General features: G+C 48.1%; 1 protein-coding gene across 4 annotated transcripts in view; it reads left to right on the top strand.

Annotated features, from left to right (window-relative positions):
* ODF2 (outer dense fiber of sperm tails 2) overlaps window positions 1–25,146 on the top strand; it is a 417,376-nt gene that overhangs the window by 375,372 nt on the left and 16,858 nt on the right. For all 4 annotated transcript variants that reach the window (XM_086924894.1, XM_086924895.1, XM_086924892.1 and 1 more), the window contains 5 exons: window positions 6,838–6,954; window positions 13,297–13,482; window positions 13,914–14,023; window positions 15,189–15,324; window positions 19,071–19,181. In XM_086924894.1, the coding sequence (XP_086781020.1) occupies window positions 6,838–6,954; window positions 13,297–13,482; window positions 13,914–14,023; window positions 15,189–15,324; window positions 19,071–19,181 (660 nt within the window). The remainder of the gene's footprint in view (window positions 1–6,837; window positions 6,955–13,296; window positions 13,483–13,913; window positions 14,024–15,188; window positions 15,325–19,070; window positions 19,182–25,146) is intronic.

The following is a 25,146-nucleotide window of genomic DNA, read 5'->3' as shown; positions in this document are numbered from 1 at the left end:
TCCTCTAGTTTCTGCATGTCTCATCATCACACAGTGGGGGGGGGGAGCTCTCCTCATCCCTTCCTACCCCCCTTTCCCCTCTCCTCTAGTTTCTGCATGTCTCATCATCACACAGTGGGTGGAGGGAGCTCTCCTCATCCCTTCCTACCTCCTTCCCCTCTCCTCTAGTTTCTGCATGTCTCACCATCACACAGTGGGGGGGGAGCTCTCCTCATCCCTTCCTACCTCCCTCCCCTCTCCTCTAGTTTCTGCATGTCTTCTCATCACACAGTGGGTGGGAGGGAGCTCTCCTCATCTCTTCCTACCTCCCCTTCCCCTCTCCTCTAGTTTCTGCAGGTCTCATCATCACACAGTGGGTGGGAGGGAGCTCTCCTCATCCCTTCCTACCTCCCTCCCCTCTCCTCTAGTTTCTGCATGTCTCATCATCACACAGTGGGTGGGGGGAGCTCTCCTCATCTCTTCCTACCTCCCCTTCCCCTCTCCTCTAGTTTCTGCATGTGATGACACAGTGGGTGGGAGGAGCTCTCCTCATCTCTTCCTACCTCCCTTCCCCTCTCCTCTAGTGTCTGTTTGTCTCATCATCACACCGTGGGTGGGGGGAGCTCTCCTCATCTCTTCCTACCTCCCCTTCCCCTCTCCTCTAGTTTCTGCATGTGATGACACAGTGGGTGGGAGGAGCTCTCCTCATCCCTTCCTACCTCCCTTTCCCCTCTCCTCTAGTTTCTGCATGTCTCATCATCACACAGTGTGGGGGGGGGGGGCTCTCCCTGTCCCTTCCTCCCTCCCTTTCCCCTCTCTTCTAGTTTCTGCATGTCTCATCATCACACAGTGGGGGGGGGAGCTCTCCTCATCCCTTCCTACCCCCCTTTCCCCTCTCCTCTAGTTTCTGCATGTCTCATCATCACACAGTGGGGGGGGGGGGAGCTCTCCTCATCCCTTCCTACCTCCCTTTCCCCTCTCCTCTAGTTTCTGCATGTCTCATCATCACACAGTGGGGGGGGGGGGGGAGCTCTCCTCATCCCTTCCTACCTCCCTCCCCTCTAGTTTCTGCATGTCTTCTCATCACACAGTTGGTGGGGGGGGGAGCTCTCCTCATCCCTTCCTACCTCCCTCCCCTCTCCTCTAGTTTCTGCATGTCTTCTCATCACACAGTGGGGGGGGGGGAGCTCTCCTCATCCCTTCCTACCTCCCTTCCCCTCTCCTCTAGTGTCTGTTTGTCTCATCATCACACCGTGGGTGGGGGGAGCTCTCCTCATCTCTTCCTACCTCCCCTTCCCCTCTCCTCTAGTTTCTGCATGTCTCATCATCACTCAGGGGGGGGGAGCTCTCCTCATCCCTTCCTACCTCCCTTCCCCTCTCCTCTAGTTTCTGCATGTGATGACACAGTGGGTGGGAGGAGCTCTCCTCATCTCTTCCTACCTCCCTTCCCCTCTCCTCTAGTGTCTGTTTGTCTCATCATCACACCGTGGGTGGGGGGAGCTCTCCTCATCTCTTCCTACCTCCCCTTCCCCTCTCCTCTAGTTTCTGCATGTGATGACACAGTGGGTGGGAGGAGCTCTCCTCATCCCTTCCTCCCTCCCTTTCCCCTCTCCTCTAGTTTCTGCATGTCTCATCATCACACAGTGTGGGGGGGGGGGGCTCTCCCTGTCCCTTCCTCCCTCCCTTTCCCCTCTCTTCTAGTTTCTGCATGTCTCATCATCACACAGTGGGGGGGGGGGAGCTCTCCCTGTCCCTTCCTCCCTCCCTTTCCCCTCTCCTCTAGTTTCTGCATGTCTCATCATCACACAGTGGGGGGGGGGGGAGCTCTCCCTGTCCCTTCCTCCCTTTCCCCTCTCCTCTAGTTTCTGCATGTCTCATCATCACACAGTGGGGGGGGGGGGAGCTCTCCTCATCCCTTCCTCCCTCCCTTTCCCCTCTCCTCTAGTTTCTGCATGTCTCATCATCACACAGTGGGGGGGGGGAGCTCTCCTCATCCCTTCCTACCCCCCTTTCCCCTCTCCTCTAGTTTCTGCATGTCTCATCATCACACAGTGGGTGGAGGGAGCTCTCCTCATCCCTTCCTACCTCCTTCCCATCTCCTCTAGTTTCTGCATGTCTCATCATCACACAGTGGGTGGGAGGGAGCTCTCCTCATCCCTTCCTACCTCCCTCCCCTCTCCTCTAGTTTCTGCATGTCTCATCATCACACAGTGGGTGGGGGGAGCTCTCCTCATCTCTTCCTACCTCCCCTTCCCCTCTCCTCTAGTTTCTGCATGTGATGACACAGTGGGTGGGAGGAGCTCTCCTCATCCCTTCCTACCTCCCTTTCCCCTCTCCTCTAGTTTCTGCATGTCTCATCATCACACAGTGGGGGGGGGAGCTCTCCTCATCCCTTCCTCCCTCCCTTTCCCCTCTCCTCTAGTGTCTGCATGTCTTCTCATCACACAGTGGGGGGGGGGGGAGCTCTCCTCATCCCTTCCTACCTCCCCTTCCCCTCTCCTCTAGTTTCTGCATGTCTTCTCATCACACAGTGGGTGGAGGGAGCTCTCCTCATCCCTTCCTACCTCCCTCCCCTCTCCTCTAGTTTCTGCATGTCTCATCATCACACAGTGGGGGGGGGGAGCTCTCCCTGTCCCTTCCTCCCTCCCTTTCCCCTCTCCTCTAGTTTCTGCATGTCTCATCATCACACAGTGGGGGGGGGGGGGAGCTCTCCCTGTCCCTTCCTCCCTTTCCCCTCTCCTCTAGTTTCTGCATGTCTTCTCATCACACAGTGGGTGGAGGGAGCTCTCCTCATCCCTTCCTACCTCCTTCCCCTCTCCTCTAGTTTCTGCATGTCTTCTCACCACACAGTGGGTGGGGGGAGCTCTCCTCATCCCCTCCTACCTCCCCTTCCCCTCTCCTCTAGTTTCTGCATGTCTCATCATCACACAGTGGGGGGGGGGGGAGCTCTCCTCATCCCTTCCTACCTCCCTTTCCCCTCTCCTCTAGTTTCTGCATGTCTCATCATCACACAGTTGGTGGGGGGGGAGCTCTCCTCATCCCTTCCTACCTCCCCTTCCCCTCTCCTCTAGTTTCTGCATGTCTCATCATCACACAGTGGGGGGGGGGGAGCTCTCCTCATCCCTTCCTACCTCCCTTTCCCCTCTCCTCTAGTTTCTGCATGTCTCATCATCACACAGTGGGGGGGGGGGGAGCTCTCCTCATCCCTTCCTACCTCCCTCCCCTCTAGTTTCTGCATGTCTTCTCATCACACAGTTGGTGGGGGGGGGAGCTCTCCTCATCCCTTCCTCCCTCCCTTTCCCCTCTCCTCTAGTGTCTGCATGTCTTCTCATCACACAGTGGGTGGAGGGAGCTCTCCTCATCCCTTCCTACCTCCTTCCCATCTCCTCTAGTTTCTGCATGTCTTCTCATCACACAGTGGGTGGAGGGAGCTCTCCTCATCCCTTCCTACCTCCCTTCCCCTCTCCTCTAGTGTCTGTTTGTCTCATCATCACACAGTGGGTGGGGGGAGCTCTCCTCATCTCTTCCTACCTCCCCTTCCCCTCTCCTCTAGTTTCTGCATGTGATGACACAGTGGGTAGGGGGGAGCTCTCCTCATCCCTTCCTACCTCCCTTTCCCCTCTCCTCTAGTTTCTGCATGTCTCATCATCACACAGTGGGGGGGGGGGGAGCTCTCCTCATCCCTTCCTCCCTCCCTTTCCCCTCTCCTCTAGTTTCTGCATGTCTCATCATCACACAGTGGGGGGGGGAGCTCTCCTCATCCCTTCCTACCTCCCTCCCCTCTCCTCTAGTTTCTGCATGTCTTCTCATCACACAGTGGGTGGAGGGAGCTCTCCTCATCCCTTCCTACCTCCCTCCCCTCTCCTCTAGTTTCTGCATGTCTTCTCATCACACAGTGGGTGGAGGGAGCTCTCCTCATCCCTTCCTACCTCCCTCCCCTCTCCTCTAGTTTCTGCATGTCTCATCATCACACAGTGGGTGGAGGGAGCTCTCCTCATCCCTTCCTACCTCCCTCCCCTCTCCTCTAGTTTCTGCATGTCTTCTCATCACACAGTGGGTGGAGGGAGCTCTCCTCATCCCTTCCTACCTCCCTCCCCTCTCCTCTAGTGTCTGTTTGTCTCATCATCACACAGTGGGTGGAGGGAGCTCTCCTCATCCCTTCCTACCTCCCTCCCCTCTCCTCTAGTTTCTGCATGTCTTCTCATCACACAGTGGGTGGAGGGAGCTCTCCTCATCCCTTCCTACCTCCTTCCCCTCTCCTCTAGTGTCTGTTTGTCTCATCATCACACCGTGGGTGGGGGGGAGCTCTCCTCATCCCTTCCTCCCTCCCTTTCCCCTCTCCTCTAGTTTCTGCATGTGATGACACAGTGGGTGGGAGGAGCTCTCCTCATCTCTTCCTACTTCCCCTCTCCTCTAGTTTCTGCATGTGAAGACACAGTGGGTGGGAGGAGCTCTCCTCATCTCTTCCTACCTCCCCTTCCCCTCTCCTCTAGTTTCTGCATGTGATGACACAGTGGGTGGGAGGAGCTCTCCTCATCCCTTCCTCCCTCCCTTTCCCCTCTCCTCTAGTTTCTGCATGTCTCATCATCACACAGTGGGTGGGGGGGAGCTCTCCTCATCTCTTCCTACCTCCCTCCCCTCTCCTCTAGTTTCTGCATGTCTCATCATCACACAGTGGGTGGGAGGAAGCTCTCCTCATCTCTTCCTACCTCCCCTTCCCCTCTCCTCTAGTTTCTGCATGTGATGACACAGTGGGTGGGAGGAGCTCTCCTCATCCCTTCCTCCCTCCCTTTCCCCTCTCCTCTAGTTTCTGCATGTCTCATCATCACACAGTGGGTGGGGGGGAGCTCTCCTCATCTCTTCCTACCTCCCCTTCCCCTCTCCTCTAGTTTCTGCATGTGATGACACAGTGGGTGGGAGGAGCTCTCCTCATCTCTTCCTACCTCCCTTCCCCTCTCCTCTAGTGTCTGTTTGTCTCATCATCACACCGTGGGTGGGGGGAGCTCTCCTCATCCCTTCCTACCTCCCTCCCCTCTCCTCTAGTTTCTGCATGTCTCATCATCACACAGTGGGTGGAGGGAGCTCTCCTCATCCCTTCCTACCTCCCTCCCCTCTCCTCTAGTTTCTGCATGTCTTCTCATCACACAGTGGGTGGAGGGAGCTCTCCTCATCCCTTCCTACCTCCTTCCCCTCTCCTCTAGTGTCTGTTTGTCTCATCATCACACCGTGGGTGGGGGGGAGCTCTCCTCATCCCTTCCTCCCTCCCTTTCCCCTCTCCTCTAGTTTCTGCATGTGATGACACAGTGGGTGGGAGGAGCTCTCCTCATCTCTTCCTACTTCCCCTCTCCTCTAGTTTCTGCATGTGAAGACACAGTGGGTGGGAGGAGCTCTCCTCATCTCTTCCTACCTCCCCTTCCCCTCTCCTCTAGTTTCTGCATGTGATGACACAGTGGGTGGGAGGAGCTCTCCTCATCCCTTCCTCCCTCCCTTTCCCCTCTCCTCTAGTTTCTGCATGTCTCATCATCACACAGTGGGTGGGGGGGAGCTCTCCTCATCTCTTCCTACCTCCCTCCCCTCTCCTCTAGTTTCTGCATGTCTCATCATCACACAGTGGGTGGGGGGAAGCTCTCCTCATCTCTTCCTACCTCCCCTTCCCCTCTCCTCTAGTTTCTGCATGTGATGACACAGTGGGTGGGAGGAGCTCTCCTCATCCCTTCCTCCCTCCCTTTCCCCTCTCCTCTAGTTTCTGCATGTCTCATCATCACACAGTGGGTGGGGGGGAGCTCTCCTCATCTCTTCCTACCTCCCCTTCCCCTCTCCTCTAGTTTCTGCATGTGATGACACAGTGGGTGGGAGGAGCTCTCCTCATCTCTTCCTACCTCCCTTCCCCTCTCCTCTAGTGTCTGTTTGTCTCATCATCACACCGTGGGTGGGGGGAGCTCTCCTCATCTCTTCCTACCTCCCCTTCCCCTCTCCTCTAGTTTCTGCATGTCTCATCATCACACAGGGGGGGGGGAGCTCTCCCTGTCCCTTCCTCCCTCCCTTTCCCCTCTCCTCTAGTTTCTGCATGTCTCATCATCACACAGTGGGGGGGGGAGCTCTCCCTGTCCCTTTCTCCCTCCCTTTCCCCTCTCCTCTAGTTTCTGCATGTCTCATCATCACACAGTGGGGGGGGGAGCTCTCCTCATCCCTTCCTACCTCCCTCCCCTCTCCTCTAGTTTTTGCATGTCTTCTCGTCACACAGTGGGTGGGGTGGAGCTCTCCTCATCCCTTCCTCCCTCCCTTTCCCCTCTCCTCTAGTTTCTGCATGTCTCATCATCACACAGTGGGTGGGGGGGAGCTCTCCTCATCTCTTACTACCTCCCTCCCCTCTCCTCTAGTTTCTGCATGTCTCATCATCACACAGTGGGTAGGGGGGAGCTCTCCTCATCTCTTCCTACCTCCCCTTCCCCTCTCCTCTAGTTTCTGCATGTGATGACACAGTGGGTGGGAGGAGCTCTCCTCGTCCCTTCCTCCCTCCCTTTCCCCTTTCCTCTAGTTTCTGCATGTCTCATCATCACACAGTGGGTGGGGGGGAGCTCTCCTTATCCCTTCCTACCTCCCTTTCCCCTCTCCTCTAGTTTCTGCGTGGGTGGGAGGGAGCTCTCATCAGCACTCCCTACCTCCTCACCCTCACGCCTACAGTCTCTCCACATCTCCTTCCGCCGACCAAACGTGGCCTCTCGTGTCGGGAAGGATCTCTTCCTCACTTTGCCTCCTTCCATAGCTGAGAGGGCGCTCTTTCTTTCCTCTGTTCTGCATCTCCCCCTCGGGGGAGCTCTCCGACAGTTCTAAATGTTCCCTTTTGTTCTGTATCAGGATCTGGCTCAAACGGCAACAGAGTTCACAAAGTCCATCGAATGCTCCAAGACCCATCTACAGGCGCAGCTGAAGAAATGTGAGGGTGAGAACAACTGCCTGAGGGCAAAGATCCAGGTAAGAGCCGCCTCCCTGCTCCCCCCTGGATACAACTTCTAGCCGGGATCGCTACGGGTAACTCCTCACACAAGATCAAACACTCACTCCATTGACACCACCCCCACCAGCACCAACGCGTGCACCCCATCATCCACTCCCAATCACAGCAGAATACCTAGAACTGTGTACTTTGCTTTGTGTCTCTTTGACCTCTGGCTCCTCTGCTTGAGTTTTATTTCAAATTTATTTGCACTATTGCCTGTCTACCCTCAGGCTGCTGCCGTCATGGAAGGGGCGGAGCAGCATGGGTCACAGCGGAAGCTGATCTGCCCAAGGAGCATCGGATTGCATATAGTGCCTCAGTGCACCTTCCATGACGTGTAGTTCCTAGGAGTCCCCCAGGACCTGGATGACCTAAACTGAGGGTTCGGTGTCCCAACCGCTTTCGGACCCGTCCCCACAGGATATGTCAGACGTTGGACCAGCTAGCTCTACAGTGCCACTACCACCCCCCTTTATGTTAGAGTGGTGTAGGTAGGTACTGGCAACCACTGAACATGACAACGCTGATTCCTCAGGGATCGTGGAAAACAGTACAGTACTTTTAGCTCAGGGCACTCGTGCTTGCTTACTCTCAGAAAATACACAGGGTGAGGATTAGGACGTTTCAATAAGTATTTATTGGTCCAGTGACAATCGGGTGTAAATCATATGTGCTGCGGGTGACGGAAGCAGTCGTACGAGACTCCTAGTACCAAGATAGTAAATAGTAGATACATTTCTACCATAGCACTAATACGATGAACAGAAGCAGTTCAGATGAAACAGTAGCACTTGCATATTCCTAAAGTGTGCGCCATAAGTAATTTGCCTAAATGCATCTATCCTAGATATGTGTGTGTGGCCTGTATAAGCGTGTGTGTAAATAATCAAGAGAGAATGAATCACTTGTCCTGTTATTAACCAGGGTCTTAGGGTCTGCCCATCTTTAAAAACCCTCAGTCACGTTTAAGCCGTTGGTGCAGTATATCTTCATTATCCGCTAGCATTATGACGTGAAAAGCATCATCATCCGGTCTTTTGTTATGCTTTCCTCCGCCTGGAGAGAGACCGACTGGTATTCGCAGTAGTGATCAGTGATTGTGAAAGTGAGAGTAAAGTGAGTCTAAAAATACCGCCATCTTATCAAGATACATTGAATTATGTTGATGATGGGGTAAGGTTAAACGGTGAGGCAGTGCGTAAATAGAAGGGTCACTGTTCTATTGTACCTATTAAAAAGTGCGATTGTTCGACATGTTTCAGCCCTCGTGCCCTTGCAGGTCGTTGGGCTTTCTTCAAGACCGCATGGTAGCACACTTCTTTGTAGTGTGCATAGGTAAGTGATTCACTTACCCTGCTTCTTGTGTGTCCTGAATAGCACTGTAACCTGTTTGTGGAGGTTCAGAAGGAGGGCCTCGGACACTAGAGCAGGGTAAATGGGGTTTTATTCTAATAAAGGTTTTTTTTCTTCCTCTTGGTGAGTCTCTCTCGAGCTAGGGCTGCCGGGTCCAAGGTGTCGGCAAGAGCGCGGGGTCTTCGTGGACTGGTCTGCCTTGTCTCTGTCTCTGGGGATTCCTGTTCTCCCTCTCTTCTCAGGTTCCAGCGCCACATGCGGGAAAGAAAAATAGAGGGCTTTTAGCGCTTTGTATTCCTGCTGTAACGTTTCCCCCCCCCCCCCAGGGCACCAGGGGAGTGAGGACACCGGTTGCTTGTGCGCTATACAGAGTAATAGTGTGCAGGACTGGTGAAGGATAATACAGTGAGGATAGGAGGTAGGGGGGGTTCGGGAACAAATAGGTAGGGTAGTGAGGACGATATTTACACTAATTATATGGCGTTGCCACGCAGCCCCAGCCAACCCGAAATACGTTGACGCACCTGAGTGAGCCACACTCCTCCTTGAGTGTGGCTGGGCGATGCATGGTATTGTTGGCCTCCAGGCACAGCTTCTCCCGCTCTCCGCTTCTCCTCAATCTCCTCGTTCGATCCTCCTCCATTCTCCGTAGTCTCCGTTCGCTCTCCTCTCTTCTCCCAGGTGTCGGGACACACCTCTCCTTCCTCTTCCGGCTTCTTGTCCACTCCTCGCGATGCCACGTCATCAGGGGGCGTGTCTTCATTCTTCCAGCTGCTTGCTCTGCACAGCAACGCATCATAGGGGTTTGTCTCTTCTTTTGCATACTCCGCCTCGTTAAAGGAACAGTCCCCGCTTCGCAGGGGTTGTTGGTGCCACCACGCTTCGGACTCCGTCTCCCAGGTGTCCTGAAGCGGTGAGAGAGAGGAGGTGTAAGGAACGTCGGTCTTCCACCAGTCCACATTGGTGGTGTCCCCCGCCTCCCTGTTACACTGTTATAGGGGATTTGTACCTGTAACTTATTTTTTATGGCAAGAAGCTCTGTCTGGGGACTGGCGGAGTGAGACTGTCTCTACATGAGTCATCTTGCTCGCAACTTGTACTGGCTCCAACTATGGTGCCCCAGTTTCACCAACGGAGCTTCTTGCAATTTATTCCTTACTGAATATTATCACATTGTAGGGGTGGTCAACCCTGCCAACAACATAGTACCTTGCGAGACCTTTAAAACTGTTACAGCAGATTAATTTGTAGCCCTTCATTCTAAGGCACCGGAAGCATAATGCTTTAGGCATGCTTGCCTCTGCTTTCCTGCACTCTTCTCCTAACTAACGGAAGGAGGTGCTGCTCTTGTGTGGACATTCTTAGTTAGCAAGAGTTTCAAAAGCAAATGTTTCATTATATGTTAGTCCTGACCTTTTAACAGGCATCTCATTTTATTCTGGGACTTAATTTTGATGTTAATTTTGTAACTGGGTTAAAAGCCCCAGCAGTAAAGTACAGTTGGGTAATAAACCAGGGTTAGCTGCAGGTATCATCCATAACAATAGGACCCTTTGTAGCTATACATTTTGTTGGTATGTGGAAAGTCTTATCATGTTTTCACCTTTATCCCATGTGAATAGTGACCGCAGTCTTTGCCGCTACACCTTGCATTGCACTGTTAAAGCCTGGGCCATTAGTAGTTGACCTGTTATCAATACTAATTTGTTCGAAAAGGGGGCTGATGCATGCAAGTGTTTTTCCTAGTCTGTCTCTGTTGGTAAATGTGATGATATATATTGAACAATGTTTTTATGAGCCAGCCATTTCTTCAACCAGTGAAATAATTAAATGCTGCCAAACAATCACGTCTTTTTTGCTGCTACCTTGTTTAACAAGGTTACATTGTGTGGCTCCTTCAGAAATAAATTAGTTATTGTCTCTCACTTTCTTTTCTTTGAATGGCACTTCAGTTTGTTGTTTTTCAGGTGTTTATATGTTTACACTGATCTGGACTGTTTCTCTTGCGGTGGGGTTGTATCAGTTATTATAGGTTTAAACCTAAAACAGGATAACCTAGAAGGCAGAGGTGGATTTATATGGCAAAGTTTGGCTTTTACCAAAAGGGAAAAGGTATTTAGGGAGTGACAACGTTTAGGGAGTGGGTCTGGACCGCGTAGACAGGAGTAACAGGCCACTAGTGCACAGGAAGGAGGATCCTTTGTAAAGTGGGGCATTGAGCAGTTCAGTATGAAAGATCTGAGAGCCATCCACCGGCATATAGATGTAAAGTAATCTGAATACGAAATAGGAGATGAGAAGTGAACGATGGAAATGATAAAAGGTTTGTTTCATCTGAATTAAGATGGTTGGAAATTCAAAATGAGGAAATCATTTAGTTAATGAAAAAAGGGGTAACCAGGGATAGGTCCTTGGGAATGCTGGTGGGTAGAAACCAGGTGGGGAGAGTGAGGACTAAGGCATAGGATGGATTACAACCATTCCAGACCTGAGCCACAATGGGCTATCACTGCAAGGGTAAAATAATAAGTGGTGAATACCACAAAGAAGAATATGAGAATATAAGAACATGAGATGAGATGAGAATATAGAAGTCTTGAGAAGGCTCAATGTCAAGGAATGGGTCGAAGAAAGCTAAGCTAATTGGTGAACACTTCTTAAATTAAATGCTGATTGGCTGAAAGATGTAATTTACTGGTCCACTGAAACCAACCTCTTTGAGGGTCTTCCTTCCTGCATTTCAGAACATCAGATTAGTAAGATAATGATTGGGGTATCACTGGATTCCATTGGCTCTTAGCTGCAGGGTGTAGCTGAAAGCATCTGGGTGCTAAAGTTAAAAGCTAGGGGTTTTGGCCTTTAAAGCCGTCCGCTGAAAAAGGCAGGAGAGTTCTGATTTAAACTAGGTACACATCTACAGTGTTTTCCATCAACCATGTGGACATCTGTTGTCAAAGTCCTGCACGGTCTGGGAATGGAGCTTTGGTCCTTGACAATGAGTCCCCCATCTGCCTTAAGACCTCCTCCGGGATGGATATAGGCTGAGCAAGGTATGGAAGGACCTCGCGAAAGGACTGTACGTCTTAAGGTAGCCGGAGCGAAGCATCATACGTTTGTCTTTGCCAAAACACTTCAGTACATTCCAAAGGGGAGGTTCACTCTCACACAAGTATTTGCCTTACAAGGTAACCTGCCATGACCCATATTGACATCAAGGAAGAGGAATGGCCTGTCCTATATGGACTACTCACTCCTCCTTCAGCAGAATTAGTGTTTCCTCCTCTCTGTCTCCACTACAAAGTGGTCATTTAGACGCTGCAGATGAGAGAAAGAAACACAGCTCTGCTTCTTGATAATCCTAGTGACTGTTTTGGCCTCAACTGGTCCCGCCGTTAAGCTTGTGACAGTGGAAAGGCTATTTCTGCCTCTACTTCCCAGGGCACAGCTGCCATTCGACGACACCTAGTTTGCACTCTCAGTAACTGAAAGATGTCTTGGATCTGATAGCTGGCCTCATCTTCACCCTGCCCAGGGCTACTCATGTTATCAGTGGTGGAAGGATAAATATGCAGGTCGATCACCAGGATTATTACACTCAGTTTAATCACGGACTCCTAGAGGAAATGTTAGTCCACCAATCATTGCCACAGAGTCCCCCCAGTCGTCAATAGGCGATCATGAGTGATAGATCTAGGATCTCAAGCTGTCGTTGCCTCATTCTTTCCAGGTGAATCGGCCATCTTGGGAGCAGCCAGGAAACCGTACACCAGTGAACTTCACACTCTGCCTGTTCATATGAAGTTGGAAAGTAGGGGTGCCTCTCCGATTTGTTCCATGTGAAAGCAGGCTTTTGGGTGACATTTGGAAGTTTTCCTAGTGAGGAAGCCTCTTCTGATACCAGCCTTCAGTGTGGTTCTGAATCTTGACTCTTATATCTTTTGAACCCAGGACCTCTGGTGACATTAAAGCAGTAACCGCATATTTTTGCGGTTGGTTACTGGCACAAGGAGCACTGCACGCTCATTCTGCAGAGGAGCTCATGTTGTCTTCGTTGAAGAGGAGCGTGTTTAGAACCCGCTGTTATTTTCCCCCAAATTCTTTGCATTTGTTGCTTGAATCCGGATGTTTTTCATTGAGCTTTTCTTTCCCAATCATCCATCAAAAGCTGGAAGGATTTCGTCTGTAGAGCTCCCTTCTTTTTGATCTGGGTACGTCCAAACAGTTTCTCAAGTGTGGATGTTACTTGTTACTCTTCGATCCTGCAGCAGTCAAAGACACAGCCTTCTCTTCTGGCGCACGTTGTATTGTACCTTGAGCTGAAGAGAGCAGTGCTCTTCGAAGTATAAATGATCAAGCAGACAAGCTCACTCAGGCTATCCGATGTAAGCGACCCTGAGTTTTCAAGGCTTCAAGAAGGCCCAATGTGGCACAGCCAGCTGGGCTAATCCCCCACCCTTCTTGGCAACCCGTGCATTGCATTTTAGTGCCAGGGCTCCCCCATTTGAGCAGATCATGTTGGAGAATAGTTTTGCCCAGATTGTATACTCAAATCTGTGTTCCTGTTCACTTTTTGGAATCTTTCTTTGCAACTGAATGGTCTAATTGACGTAATACTGAGTAAACGTTCCCAATAATGTTTTTTCTTGCACTCTGTCTCCTCTGCGGCGATCTGACCATGATTTACTTCTACTAGAAAAAAGAGGTCCACTTTTGAAAGAGCTTGGAGCAGAGGAGGGGCGTGGCTGAAGTGGGTGCTCCTGCACATCTGTTATTAAGGTTGTGAGGCACTGTTTCTAGTACTGTCTAGCTGGGTGATGGAATGCATGAGTTCCTATAGTGAGTAAAGTTTACTGGAAATGAATCTGCTTTTAGTGTTCTTGCAGTGCTTTGAAAGAGACAAATCAGGCTGGTCATTTGGTCTGTTGTCCTCTCTGGTAACCACCTCTCCCTTCCCTGCTTCGCAGTCTCTTGACGGCAATGAAGCAATGCACAAGGAGGAGCTCTGCAAGGTGCTGAAAGAAATGCAAGATCTTAAGGCGAGGGCTGACCGGGACAAAGAAGACCTGAAGAAGGCCACGCGTGCCCAGAGGCAACGAGCAGAACGGTGTGAGGAATCCTTGGCACAGTTAGCATGCCAGCTGAAAGGAAAGGTATGTGTTTTCTCAAACAGCGCCACAGCTTTTCAGCGCCTGGAGATCCTGAACCTTCCAGTCCTATAGCTACTAATCTGGGCTTATGCACACCATTGCCATCATTCTTTCTTCTCCCGGCCCTGGCGTGTTACTCCACCACAATCCCTAGTGGGATGTTTAACAGTATGACTTGAGAGCTAGCTTCAGGGCCAGGAGCTTGCACCACCCCTTGAACTATCTTCTGACTTGTCTTGTCTGGCTTACCTGTCTTGTGCTTCCCTTGGCAGGTGTACCTCGTGTGCATGATTTCTATATACATGTTATAAGAGCTGACATAGTGCAGATTGTATGGTTTATGTATGCATCAATTAAGCAGCCGAGGAGTTAAAGCGCCTGCTGCAGGGTACTGCATCTGATCCTGTTTTCTTCGCTCACTCTAATGGCTGCAGGAAACTCAACTGGAAGAAGCCTTGGCCTGCGTGGAGACCTGGAGAGCCAAAGTCAGCAAACTGCAGTGCGAGAAGAAGCAGCTAGAAGATGAGGTCACCTGTCTCAGCATGTACGTATTCTCAGCGGGGCCTGTGGGGGGCACTATTGGGGCTCTGGCGAGAGAAGAAGAATGTGGGGGACCATATCAGGATGGGGGTTGTGGAGAATGACTGTTGAGTTACATTGAGGGGGCGTTGTGGGGCTTCATTTTTAATGTGTTGTTTTCCTATTAGACCGTGAAGATGGAGCATTACGTAGAGGATGGCGACCTAAGACAAAAGAGCGGAGATCTGCTAGAGTAGGAGATGTTATTACAAGGATAGGCTTGTGTCTTTGTTTCAGAAGGTGGAGCTTTGCATGGAGGGTGGAGACTGAGGACACTAGTAGGAGATGTTATTAAAAGGATAGGATTGGGACTTTGTTTCAGAAGGTAGATTTATACTAGGAGAGGAAGGTGGAACTTTGGTTCCAACACTTGAGTGGAAGAAGGGCTGTGCCTTAGTCCTAAGAGCTGTTGTCGTTTTAGGTGGGAAGGGTGAATTAGATGCATCAAAGGAAACTTGTGATACTGATGCTCCTTATTTGAATATGAATAATGGTTGAGGGACCCTCACAGTCCCACTAGGGCAGTTTCCACACTGTAGACTACTTTGAGCCCAAACACTTGTTTGTGTCTCTCTTGCTCTAAAATCTGTTGTTTCCTGTTTTTTGTTGTCTGAACTCTGAACTTGCGAGATCAGAGTTAGTTTGGGATGAAGAATCAAACTCTGAACATGTTTCTGTCACTAGCCTCTGCGATAATTCCCTCACATTCGCTCGCACCTCCCCCAGCCCACCTACACAGTAACTAACCACATTTATCTTCATCACAGATGCACTCTCCTGCTCTGCACTAACAGACAGTACTTTACTTTCTGCTCACAACCTCATTCGTCCACCCTTTGGACTCCTCTCTACCTTGCAGCAGCCGCTCTCACTTTTCCACCGCGTAATACATAAATGACTTCCGGCTGCAGTAGAACCTGTTAGAGCTGACAGCGTGGGCTATGTCTTGGGTATGGGTTGATTTAATGTTTGAGGGACGTGCATTTACGGAGAGAGAATTCATTGTGTCCTGCTGGAGGAGTGGGGTGGGGTGATCCTGTTGAATGACTTGAGTAGCATTGCTCCCCATTCTCAACTGGGGGCACTTTTGGATTCTGGTAAACGTCTGAGACTCTGATTTCTTTCGGCAGCCGTGTGCAGGAGCTGATAGAGGAACGGCAGTGCATCGAGGAGAAGGCGCGGCAAGAGAAGGAGTGTCTCTTAGAAAAGATGCACCGACTGACTCAGGAAAACCAATGCATAAAACTTGAATACGATCGACTGAAGGTCAGTATTGCTCTGTCACTCGTTCTACCCTCAGTGCTGGGGAGAAGCTTGAAATATGTAAGCCACATTCCACCCAATCTTGGACTTGGGAGGCCCAGGGTTGGGAATGTAGCTTTTTGGCACCTTAGGTCATTTAGTGTACAGTTAGTAAGTGTTGTTTATTTGATGCTGTTTTAAACCACTCAGATTTGTGGCAGACAATGCTAAAACAGAAAACAAATGAAGAAATGTAAAACACATAACTGCGGTAAGAACAAAGACACCATCCCTGATGTTAAGTGCTCTTAGCTCAACAAGCAGAGAAAGCAGAAAAAGCTAACTTTCAAGATGAGTTTCAGAACCTAGTAGAGTTGAAGTTGTTCTAGAGCAATGGTCGGATTGTTTCCTGCCGCTGTGGGGTAATTGAGAAGATCAAGGACTTGATCTCACCTCCTGGAGGCCTCTTGAATCACCAGGAGACTCCTTGCTCTTGAGGGTTGTAAAACTTGCAACCTTTACCCAGTTGACAAGGAAGCAGTATTCGTATGGTATCTCTAGTGAACCAGTCGCAGTTCTCTGCGCATGAGTCTTGCCTGTGTAGAAAGCCAAATGGAACCCTCCCAGTATTTCTTAAGATTGTTCCACTCCTTAACAGCAGGCATTAAGTGGGGTGCTTCGTGTTAGTGTTGAGGGTTCAACCTTTTTTTCTATTTTACTTTTTCCTGTCTCTTCACTTTTTATCATTTATTGTTTTTTAAATCTGTTTTGTTTGTATTTGCATCTCCCACTGTATAGTCCTTATAACAACCTGTGACAAAGCAGAGTGCTTGATGCCTGTGTTCGCAGCAGGTTCGTACTCCACAGGGCTCAGGGTTCCTCCTCCTCCTGTGTCGGGGTTTGGGGAAAGGAGCTACAGCTATCTCCATCCATCATCAACCATGATAGGCCCTTGCTTTGGTCTGAATTGACATGATGCTACCTAGCCTCATGTTAGATACCTACGCCCGCCTCCTCCCTGCATCAGCCATAGAGTAGTGGACAAAGACCTGAGTATTGATTATTAAATCTAAATTTAATAGTAAGTTCCTTCACGCCCAGCGCTGGCAGTAACAAGGTAAATGTCCTTCACACAACAAATAGTGTGTGTAGAAACAGGAGCTTCTCACGCAGAGCCATAGTGTGAAACGGGCACTGCACGGGCAGCAGCAGATTATCCGAAAAAATGGAGCAGGAGCAGCATGGGCAGCACCAGTGCCAGAGTCCTTTCCGTACAGTGACCGTGTCCGAGCGCATAGAGCAGCAGGGCTGTGCACTATGGTTGCAAGCTGGCTCCTCACTGAATCACACCTGTGTTGTGTTTCCTTCTCCCTTGCAGGAAGCAGATTGTGAGTGCATGAGAATATAAAGAAACACCAGTCCCCCCCATTTCCCCTCAACCTTTAATTATGTTAACACACGCTGAACAGCATTAAGCAAACATGACATGTGATTATGTGCCTGTCCCTAGTTTGTGTTCTCAATCGATCTATGTATAAGTCTCAGGGTAAGCGTACATTGAGTCGGAAAGAAAGTCGTGTGTTTTCCCTATTCAGTGATCAAGCCTTTGCTCTCTATTGACCTTCCCACCTGTAAGCTGTGACGTCAGAGGAAAAACTCTTCTCTGCAAAGTGTAACAGACTCTCTTCCATCAGCCACTTCCTCAAAGAAAAGAAATGAGAAAAAAAGATGTGCTTACACAACGATCAACAGTTGATGTGATCATGATGGACTGCAGCCAGATGAGGAGGCCCTTGCCATGGGCGCCCTGCCCCCTCTCCAGAGCCTTCTGTCTGGCCCTTGCCGCTTACTCTGCTCCAGCCATTTGGTCCTCACCAAGAAGCCAGACCTTGTCTCTGGCACCGTGCCCACCCCAAAGCCTGCCTTGGGGTGGTTGAGCTGCCCCAAGTAAAGTGTTACTGGTTGATATCAGTGTATCCGTATTGGTTTATCCCAGTAGCCACTGACCCTTGTATTTTTTTTAGTCTCTCACCAGAGACGGCTACCTGGTGCCAGGTTCGGCATCACTGTGTGACATACCAGAGTTCTGGCTACGTTGTTGCACACACATGTAGAAATACAACGAGGAATGTGTTCCATTAAGAGATGTGTCGACATTTCGATGGGCTGAGGTACTGTTCACTCACTGCTGAGGGCTCCTATAATTTGACTATTAAACAGTGTGTTGACTAGTGAGGTCTTTGAGTCCAGGACCTCCAGTGACAAAGCAAATTGCAGCATTCGTCATACGGGGACCCTTCTACAGTGTCATCCTGACAGGGTGGTCTTCATAATGGGCTTTTCATATTCACCTGGTCATTGTGCCCCCTTTTCCTTTCATTTCATCATCGTTGAATGGGCCCTTGATAATGTGCATGCTGTGATGACTCAAATGCCTCAGAGAGGGGAATAAATGAGGTTAAATTGTCATACTGAAAAGGACTTTGTGCACCGTTTGAACACGCAGCAGCTCCATTGCCACACAGTGCGTTGGTACTCTCCTGTGCGCTTCTTCCCATTCATGTGACATTTTACAATGTCTCTTTCCAGTCATTCTTTTTAATTTCACATCAGTGTGGTCACAGTTGAGGTCCAGCAAAATATTGATCGAAGTCTCCGCAGTCAAAGGACCCTTATCAAGATGACACTCGATGTCAAGACCAATTTATGTCCCCGAAGACCCAACTACATGGAAACCATCAGTCAACAGATTCCACTGTCAAGACATGATTCCTCTTTAAAGTGAATGTGTTCTGCAGGGATGTTGCCTCCTAGAACAATGACAATTATCTGGAGCAAGCCTCCTGCACGCTCGTCAGCTTCTGTGGCTCCTCCAGATTCACCACCCTCTTCGGGATTGCTACCGAAGGATGACACTCTGATTCCAAAAATCAATACTGGCTCTGGACCCAGGACTCTTTGAGCCGGTTGTCAAGATAGTCTTGGTTTCAGCCACCTGCAGAACGATTATTCTGTAGGAGAAAGCCAACGCTCCACATCTAGATCTGCGTTTTTAGTAGTGTGATCTGCAACCTTATTTGGTGACTGTTGCGGCAGTCGGAAGAAGGCATTGTTTGGCTCAGAAGTAAGCCAAAGACATGGACTCGATGGGTCTCAAAATCGAATACGCTGACATCAGTGAGGCTGGCAAGTAGGCGGTGAGCCCCGCCATTAAAGTCTGTTTTATTCATAATCTGTACAAAATAGACTCTGGCGACTCTGGCGAGCCCATTGCATCTTGAGAAGATGAGCTTGCAATTTGATTCAGTCCTTAGGAATAGCAGAAGCAATCCCCTGAAAGAGCAGGAAAACAATGACTTGGTGAAAGAGAGAGACAGATGGGGTGAGGACCCATCATGCCATCTCTGTCATAAAGCAGTAACCTATTCATTTTAGATTCAGATCGGCGTTCACAAATATATTTTGCTTCTCTAGCACTGTACCTTTCATGGATTTAGATGCTTCTTTTGCATTTCTGGCCGATATTTGAGGGACATTGCAAGCTGGTGTTTAGAGCTAGTCAACAGGTGAGTAACTTTGTCTTTTTTCTTCTAGTTGGAGCTGATTAGTCACTTCCTCGTTCCACTTAGACCTTCAGAGAGTATTTCAAAGATTCCGCTCAAGAACAGATGTATTTTGGTCTTTGGTGCTGTGCTCAGGATATTTTGTGCTGCTCCGCAGCTTATTGCTGAGGGAAGCGTAGACTCTAAAGTCAATATATTTCTGTTTAGGCAACTACCTGTGCAGTGGAGGAGAAGCTGAACCAGGCCCAGGCAGAGGTGCAACAACTAAAGGCTACAGTGCGGCAATATGAGAGTCTGGTGGAAAGCTACAAGTGCCAGGTACAGCTGCCCCTCAAAGTCTGCTTGGATGGCTGGTGTATATTTCTTTCCTGCACTCCTCTGCACGCTCTCTATAAATATCCTCTTCCATTCTAAAATCCCAACCTTACTTGTATCTCACTACCCATCCTTTGTCTCTCCGACTTCTACATACGTATGTATAATTTGATATTTCTAAAGGATGAAGCATTGTACGGGGGGAAAGCCATTTCTCCCTAAATTGGAGGAGGGTTGGTGATGATCTGATGTCAGAGAGTATAACGCTCCAGATCCTGGGGCGGGGTATGATGAGAAGGCTCGCTTTCTCTTTCCTGAAGTGTTTGGTCTCTAATCTGGCAGTGTCTGAGCTCTTTCAGACATTGACCTCCACATATTAGTTGGCTTGGTAGTTTAGTCTTGGTGTAGAGGTTGTAGTAAGCGATGCAGCTGATCTTGGCGATGATCCTGGCTTGCAAGGAGAGCCAGTCGAGATCCTGTACTGTGATGTGATGTGGTCTGATTTCTTCGGGCCCTTGGTGAGCCATGCTGCTGCTTGAAGGATGCCTTTCGGAGGAGCAAGAGTAGTCCCAGGGATTCTGTTTGGTAGAATGTCGCATCATCAAGATGAGAGATGTCGGTCTTGGACTCACACTCTGAAGTCTTCTACTGGGAGAAAAGGTTTTCCCTTATTTCCGGAAAGACCATTCAAACCAGGCTGTTTTACTAGGCGGTGGAGCCTGTGAGAACTCTTCTGGTGACTGTTAGAGTCTGGCATCTGGTTGTTACTACCTGAACGAGTTGCTGTCAGTTGGTGAGGAAGGGTGTAAGGCATTCTAGGTTTGGGCAAGCGAAGTCCATGCAGAGTGTGGATCAGGGCTCTACGGCCAACAGTGTCGAAAGCTGCGGAGAGATTGAGCAAGATCAGGCAGCAAGGATTTTTTTGTCGTTTGGGAAGAGGGCATCTTCCACTACCCGGAGCATGTCTGTTTCAATACTGCGGTGTTGTCTGAACCCTAATTGATGGTCTTGGTGTAGGATTTTCTTGCTGATGTGCATCTCTAGCTAGGTGGTGACTGCCTTCATGATGATTTTTCCAACAAACGAGAGGTGGATTAAAGAACGGAAGTTGGCAAAGTCTGTTGGATCTAGTGTGAGCTTTTTCAGCAGGGGAGGATCTGTCCAGTTTTGAGACTGCTTGGGAAGTGGGAACATCTCCTTGTAGAGACTTGATGATTTGTGTAGGAGGTGGCTTTGAGTGAATTCAGAATGTTGGAGAGGTCAGTGCGGTAGATAGCGTGGATGATAAGTTAGTGTTGTGGCGGCTGGGTAGAGGTGAGGTGTGGATGACCGTGATGAACTGGTGATGTTAAATCTGATTTTCTCCTTGAAGAAGCGGTTAAAGGCATTGCATCTGACGAAGTGAGTTCGGCATGGCGTTGGGTGGACTTTGCTTCTGGTGATTGCATGTTTACTGTGTACTTGAGTAGGTGGCTTTAGCTGTGGAAATGATGAAAGGACTCTTGGAGCAGAGTGCTTTCAGTAGGTTGAGGTCCTCCTGTCATTTTTGATCTTCCCCATCTCTACTCATGTGTTTGTATGACGCACTTATTTTTAGTAAGTTCTTGGGTGTACCAGGGTGGTGACAGCTTAGTATTGGAGGAGACCCTACTCACATCTCAGTGCACTCCATATGGTCGCCCCGCCTCCCCTTCACCCAGATGCATTTCATAATTTTCAAAACACCCCTTTTTCCTGCCCCGTATGTCCTTCAGTAATGACCATGACCATTGCTTTGTTCCTACTCACTCTGTCTGACCCTCTTCTTGCCATCATTTAGCTCTCCCCCAGTCTCTCTGCCTTCTTTCGATAAGCCTTTTCTCTTCATGTTCCTTTCCTGCGCTTTACCTTCCAAGATCTCTCACCTTTCCCTTCTTTTGTTTTGTTTTCCTGTTTTAGGGTGCTTCTGCTTCTTCCTTTTTCGGTAATTGTTTATTTTCTGTTCATATTGACCTTAGATCATATGAGGCCTGTTCTCTGGGTGCTGACAGTGTCCTCTGTGGATGATACTACTTACACTGGTGTCCCAGGGCCACGATACTTTTTCACCCCCAGTGGATGACCAAGTTTCTACATCTAGATGCTGGTTCAGCTAGGTGTCAGTAGGGGATGGATACTCAAAATCAGTAAGACTCCTTAGATAACCCACATCAACTCAATGCTCAAACAGGGCTATAACTTCACAGAAAAATGAAATCCAAGCACACTTTTAAACCAGGACGTGTCGAGGAACGCCTATCCTCAGCAAATGTTTGACAGTTTTGTACCGAAGCAGGTCGGCTGAAGCGGAACCACAACTCGAAGCCCTGGGCTGAAAAAGACAAACCTGTGTCCTTGTGGGGGTGGATGGACCAGAAAGGGTACTGCAACGTATGTCACCACATGTGACATCCATGAGGAGAAGGCAAAGATTCCAGTTATCGGATGTTAGCGGGCCTAAAAGGGGGAGCACAGTAGGCCACCTCTTCTAACGGGGTGAACCCACCGACATTCACCTATGATAGTGGTTAGTGGTATGTGGGTGCATTTGCCACATTCTCTGTGGTGGAAGGTTATACTTTTTTTGTACCAGCTTATCAGTTTCAGTTTAAAATGCTTTATTCGGTTTATAAGACATAACCATATAAGCAAAACAAGTACATAAACTTTTCAAGGAGTTAAAATATTAAAAATCATCAATTAGCCTAAAATGGATAGTTCATTTATATATCCTTTTGACGCTACAATTCATGAGCAAAGTTTTCCGTCTGTTAACAAATACAAGGGCAATATTTATATCGCATTAAAACCCTGGAATACATTAAAATTGTATCATACAAATGTAGTGCTTCTCCTAATGAGTCAAAATAGTTACCAGAAAATATTCCCTAGATCAAAGTATACATACAGATTTAAATGTACAGACAGGTCAAATTTCTTCTCATAACACAGTCAAATATTATCAGATGACTATGGATTTCCTGGCAGCTGTACATTTCAATATATATGTCGCAACAAAAAAGCAAATGTCTGGGCTTTCCAAAGAACATATCAAGTTCTTTGCTGTTTTTGTGGAACGAACAAGGTTTTTTAAAAAGATAGGTTTTAAATAAAATTTCCTATATGAAGAATAAAATTTACAAAACAATAAAAAGTGGCAGCAACTCTGTCTTGAAGTGATGTCACATGGACATACAGAGTCTGATCGGGATTTCATTTTGGGAAAAGCTACTAGATGGTGTGCAATACCCACTCTTAAGCGTGTTAAAACAAAACGGTGAGAATTTCGAGTCACAATGGAAAGGTAGGACTGAAAACCAATATTTAATTGTAGGTCCTGGTAAAAGGCCACACTAGATAGCTTTCCAGACATCTTTCCACCGTTTCCTTTTTATATGTAAGAAACATTGTTTTTATTTCTTTTTGGGGGTTTAAAACCACATTCTCGGGTTCAAGAAAAATATTGCAGTCAAACAGGAGATTATACCAGTAATAAATATATTTGAGCCAAGAAATACGGGATGCGTGGTCAAGCCTCAGGCAGTCGCGAATAATCTCTTTTGTAAACTGTGTTTCTGTTTTGGCCCAAATAGAGCGCTATAGCAGCAGGGGCGTAGTGCGGCTATGTCAGAGACATATTCGATTCCTACCTCCTTATGTACTAATTCAGTGGATGCCGAGGTAGGTACGCAGAGTAGCTTTTTAAGAAATTTATTTTCATCTCCCTGGAGTGTTGGATTGTGCTGGTGCCCCCATACCCCAGCACCATACAAAGCCGATGAGGTACATTGTACGTTGTAGATTGCCGTCATGTCTTTTATACTTCTGACCTCCAGTTTTGAGGAAAATCTGAAAATACTACTGGTGTTCCTGCTCATCTTTAAACTGATGTTATCAAACTCATGTTGCCATTTGCCATCCCCTGAGAATGTAATCCCAACAAGTTTTAACGTGTTGCATTTTAACCTTGTCAATAAAGAAACTAGAGCTTGCTGACTTGGCCTTTCTCCCACATGTCATCACAAAAGTCTTAGTTTTGTTCACCTTAAGTCTCCTGCTTTCAATAAAGAACATGAAATTGTCAATAAGTTGTTGTAGACCAATCTGTGTGCGTGATATTAAAACAGCGTTGTCTGCATATAATAATATGGGGACCGCCTTCCCTCCTATGTGTGGTGCATCCGCAGGGATCCGACTCAAAGTTGAGTCGACCTGATTAATAAATTATGAAAATAAAAAAAGAGCTAAAACAACCCTATCGAATGCCTCTTGAAACTTTAAGGGAGGGGGTACATTCACCAAGGGGTCCATAACGTACTTTACAAGATAGTTTCTCATAGAGCCTGGCTAGGAAGTGTATCATTTCATTGGGTGCACCTAAGTCAATTAAAATGTGCCATAATATAGAATGGTCCACGAGATCAAAGGCGCTGCTCAAATCCGCAAAGCAGAGAAACAGTGTACCGTCCTTAGCAGTGGTATATTTGTTAATAAGGAGATCCAAATTAACGCACAGCTCTAGTGTCCCCAAGCCTTTTCTAAAGCCGTATTGTACTTTGGTTAAAATTGGTTTTTCAGGGCCCAGGCTTCTAACCTTTTCAACATTATCCTACTAATGGTTTTGATTGATGCACCTAGAAGGGAGATCGGACGGTAGTTACACGCTTCAGATTTTGATCCCTTTTTAAAAAGGGGTATGACTACCGGCTGACTCCATGAGGGTGGTAAACTTCCTTCCGCTGCCGCATTAAAAAGCCTTGCTAAAAGTGGTGCCCAAAGGTTAATTTCGGTTTTAAACAAGTCTACTGGGACCCCGTCTGGGCCCGGCGCTTTCCCTCCTTTACTATCAATTAAACCCTCATACCTCCTCTAGGCTTATTCCGAGGGGCATGGGCTGCCATGCAGAGTCCTCCTGAAGAACTGTTCCTAAAATAATCCTATCTGGGATAAAAATATTGGTAAAATGTTCGATTCACGCATTGCAACAAATGAAGTTATTTCTGGTATACTATCATTCTTTAAGAAGGGACTATTTATAATCTCCCAATATAGTTTGCTATTGTTAGTTTCGGAAGCTAAATTAAGGTTTTGCCTTGCCTCTTCTTAAAGCTCCTTTTTCCTTTTAATCAGGGATATTTTGTACTTATTACGTAGCATTTGAATATTTATATTATTCCGGGGCTTTGTGCTCAATGCTTGTTTTAACTCATGTAGTGACCTTGTACAACTTTTGTCGAACCAGCCCCTCCTAAAATCTTTTTCCCCTTGATGTTTTAGTGAAAATACTTTCTATAGTTTCATTAATCCTGATGAAATTTGAAAGCAAAATTTGTGGGTTAACTTCATCGCAAAGGCAGTACTCTATCTCAGTTCAACATTTGTCCACTACCTCTTTGTGTATTTTGGAGGGATCAATGCCAGCCCATTTGATCCTCATACCATTTGGTCTTGAGGCTGCTATATCCTTAGAGCAGACATTAGTATCAAGCGGTTTATTACCCCAACAAAATACTAGTATAGATATGCTATTATGATCACTTACTTTTTTTGTACCAGCTTATCAAAGCAGTACAGAAGCTTCTATTTCAGATGTCAACTTCCATCGTTTTTATTTTATTTTTATAGCGCTTCATTTTGCTTTCTCTGACCCAACCTTGTGCCTCAAACTTAGCCTTTTCACCCCTCATCATGTGCTTGCTGTCTGCCCCACCATTTATATTTCGCTATGTAGCCACAATGGCAGTGAAGCAATATATAGTGGCACAGGAACCGCACTGTAAGAAAACAAATCACTGCCGTAATATGCCTTTCTTACCACTGCCCAAAAGCATCCTGTTTGATTTCCACCCTCTCTTCCTGCTTGATTCACTCACTCTCTTCCTTCACTCAATCCCTCTTCCTGCTTCCCTTCATTCTCTCCGCAAAGCTTCCATCTTGTTCAAATATTTTT

The sequence above is a fragment of the Lissotriton vulgaris genome, chromosome 5 (genome assembly GCF_964263255.1).
Source record: "Lissotriton vulgaris chromosome 5, aLisVul1.2, whole genome shotgun sequence".
Classification (NCBI taxonomy): domain Eukaryota; kingdom Metazoa; phylum Chordata; class Amphibia; order Caudata; family Salamandridae; genus Lissotriton; species Lissotriton vulgaris.
This window is presented reverse-complemented; position numbering and strand designations above follow the sequence as displayed.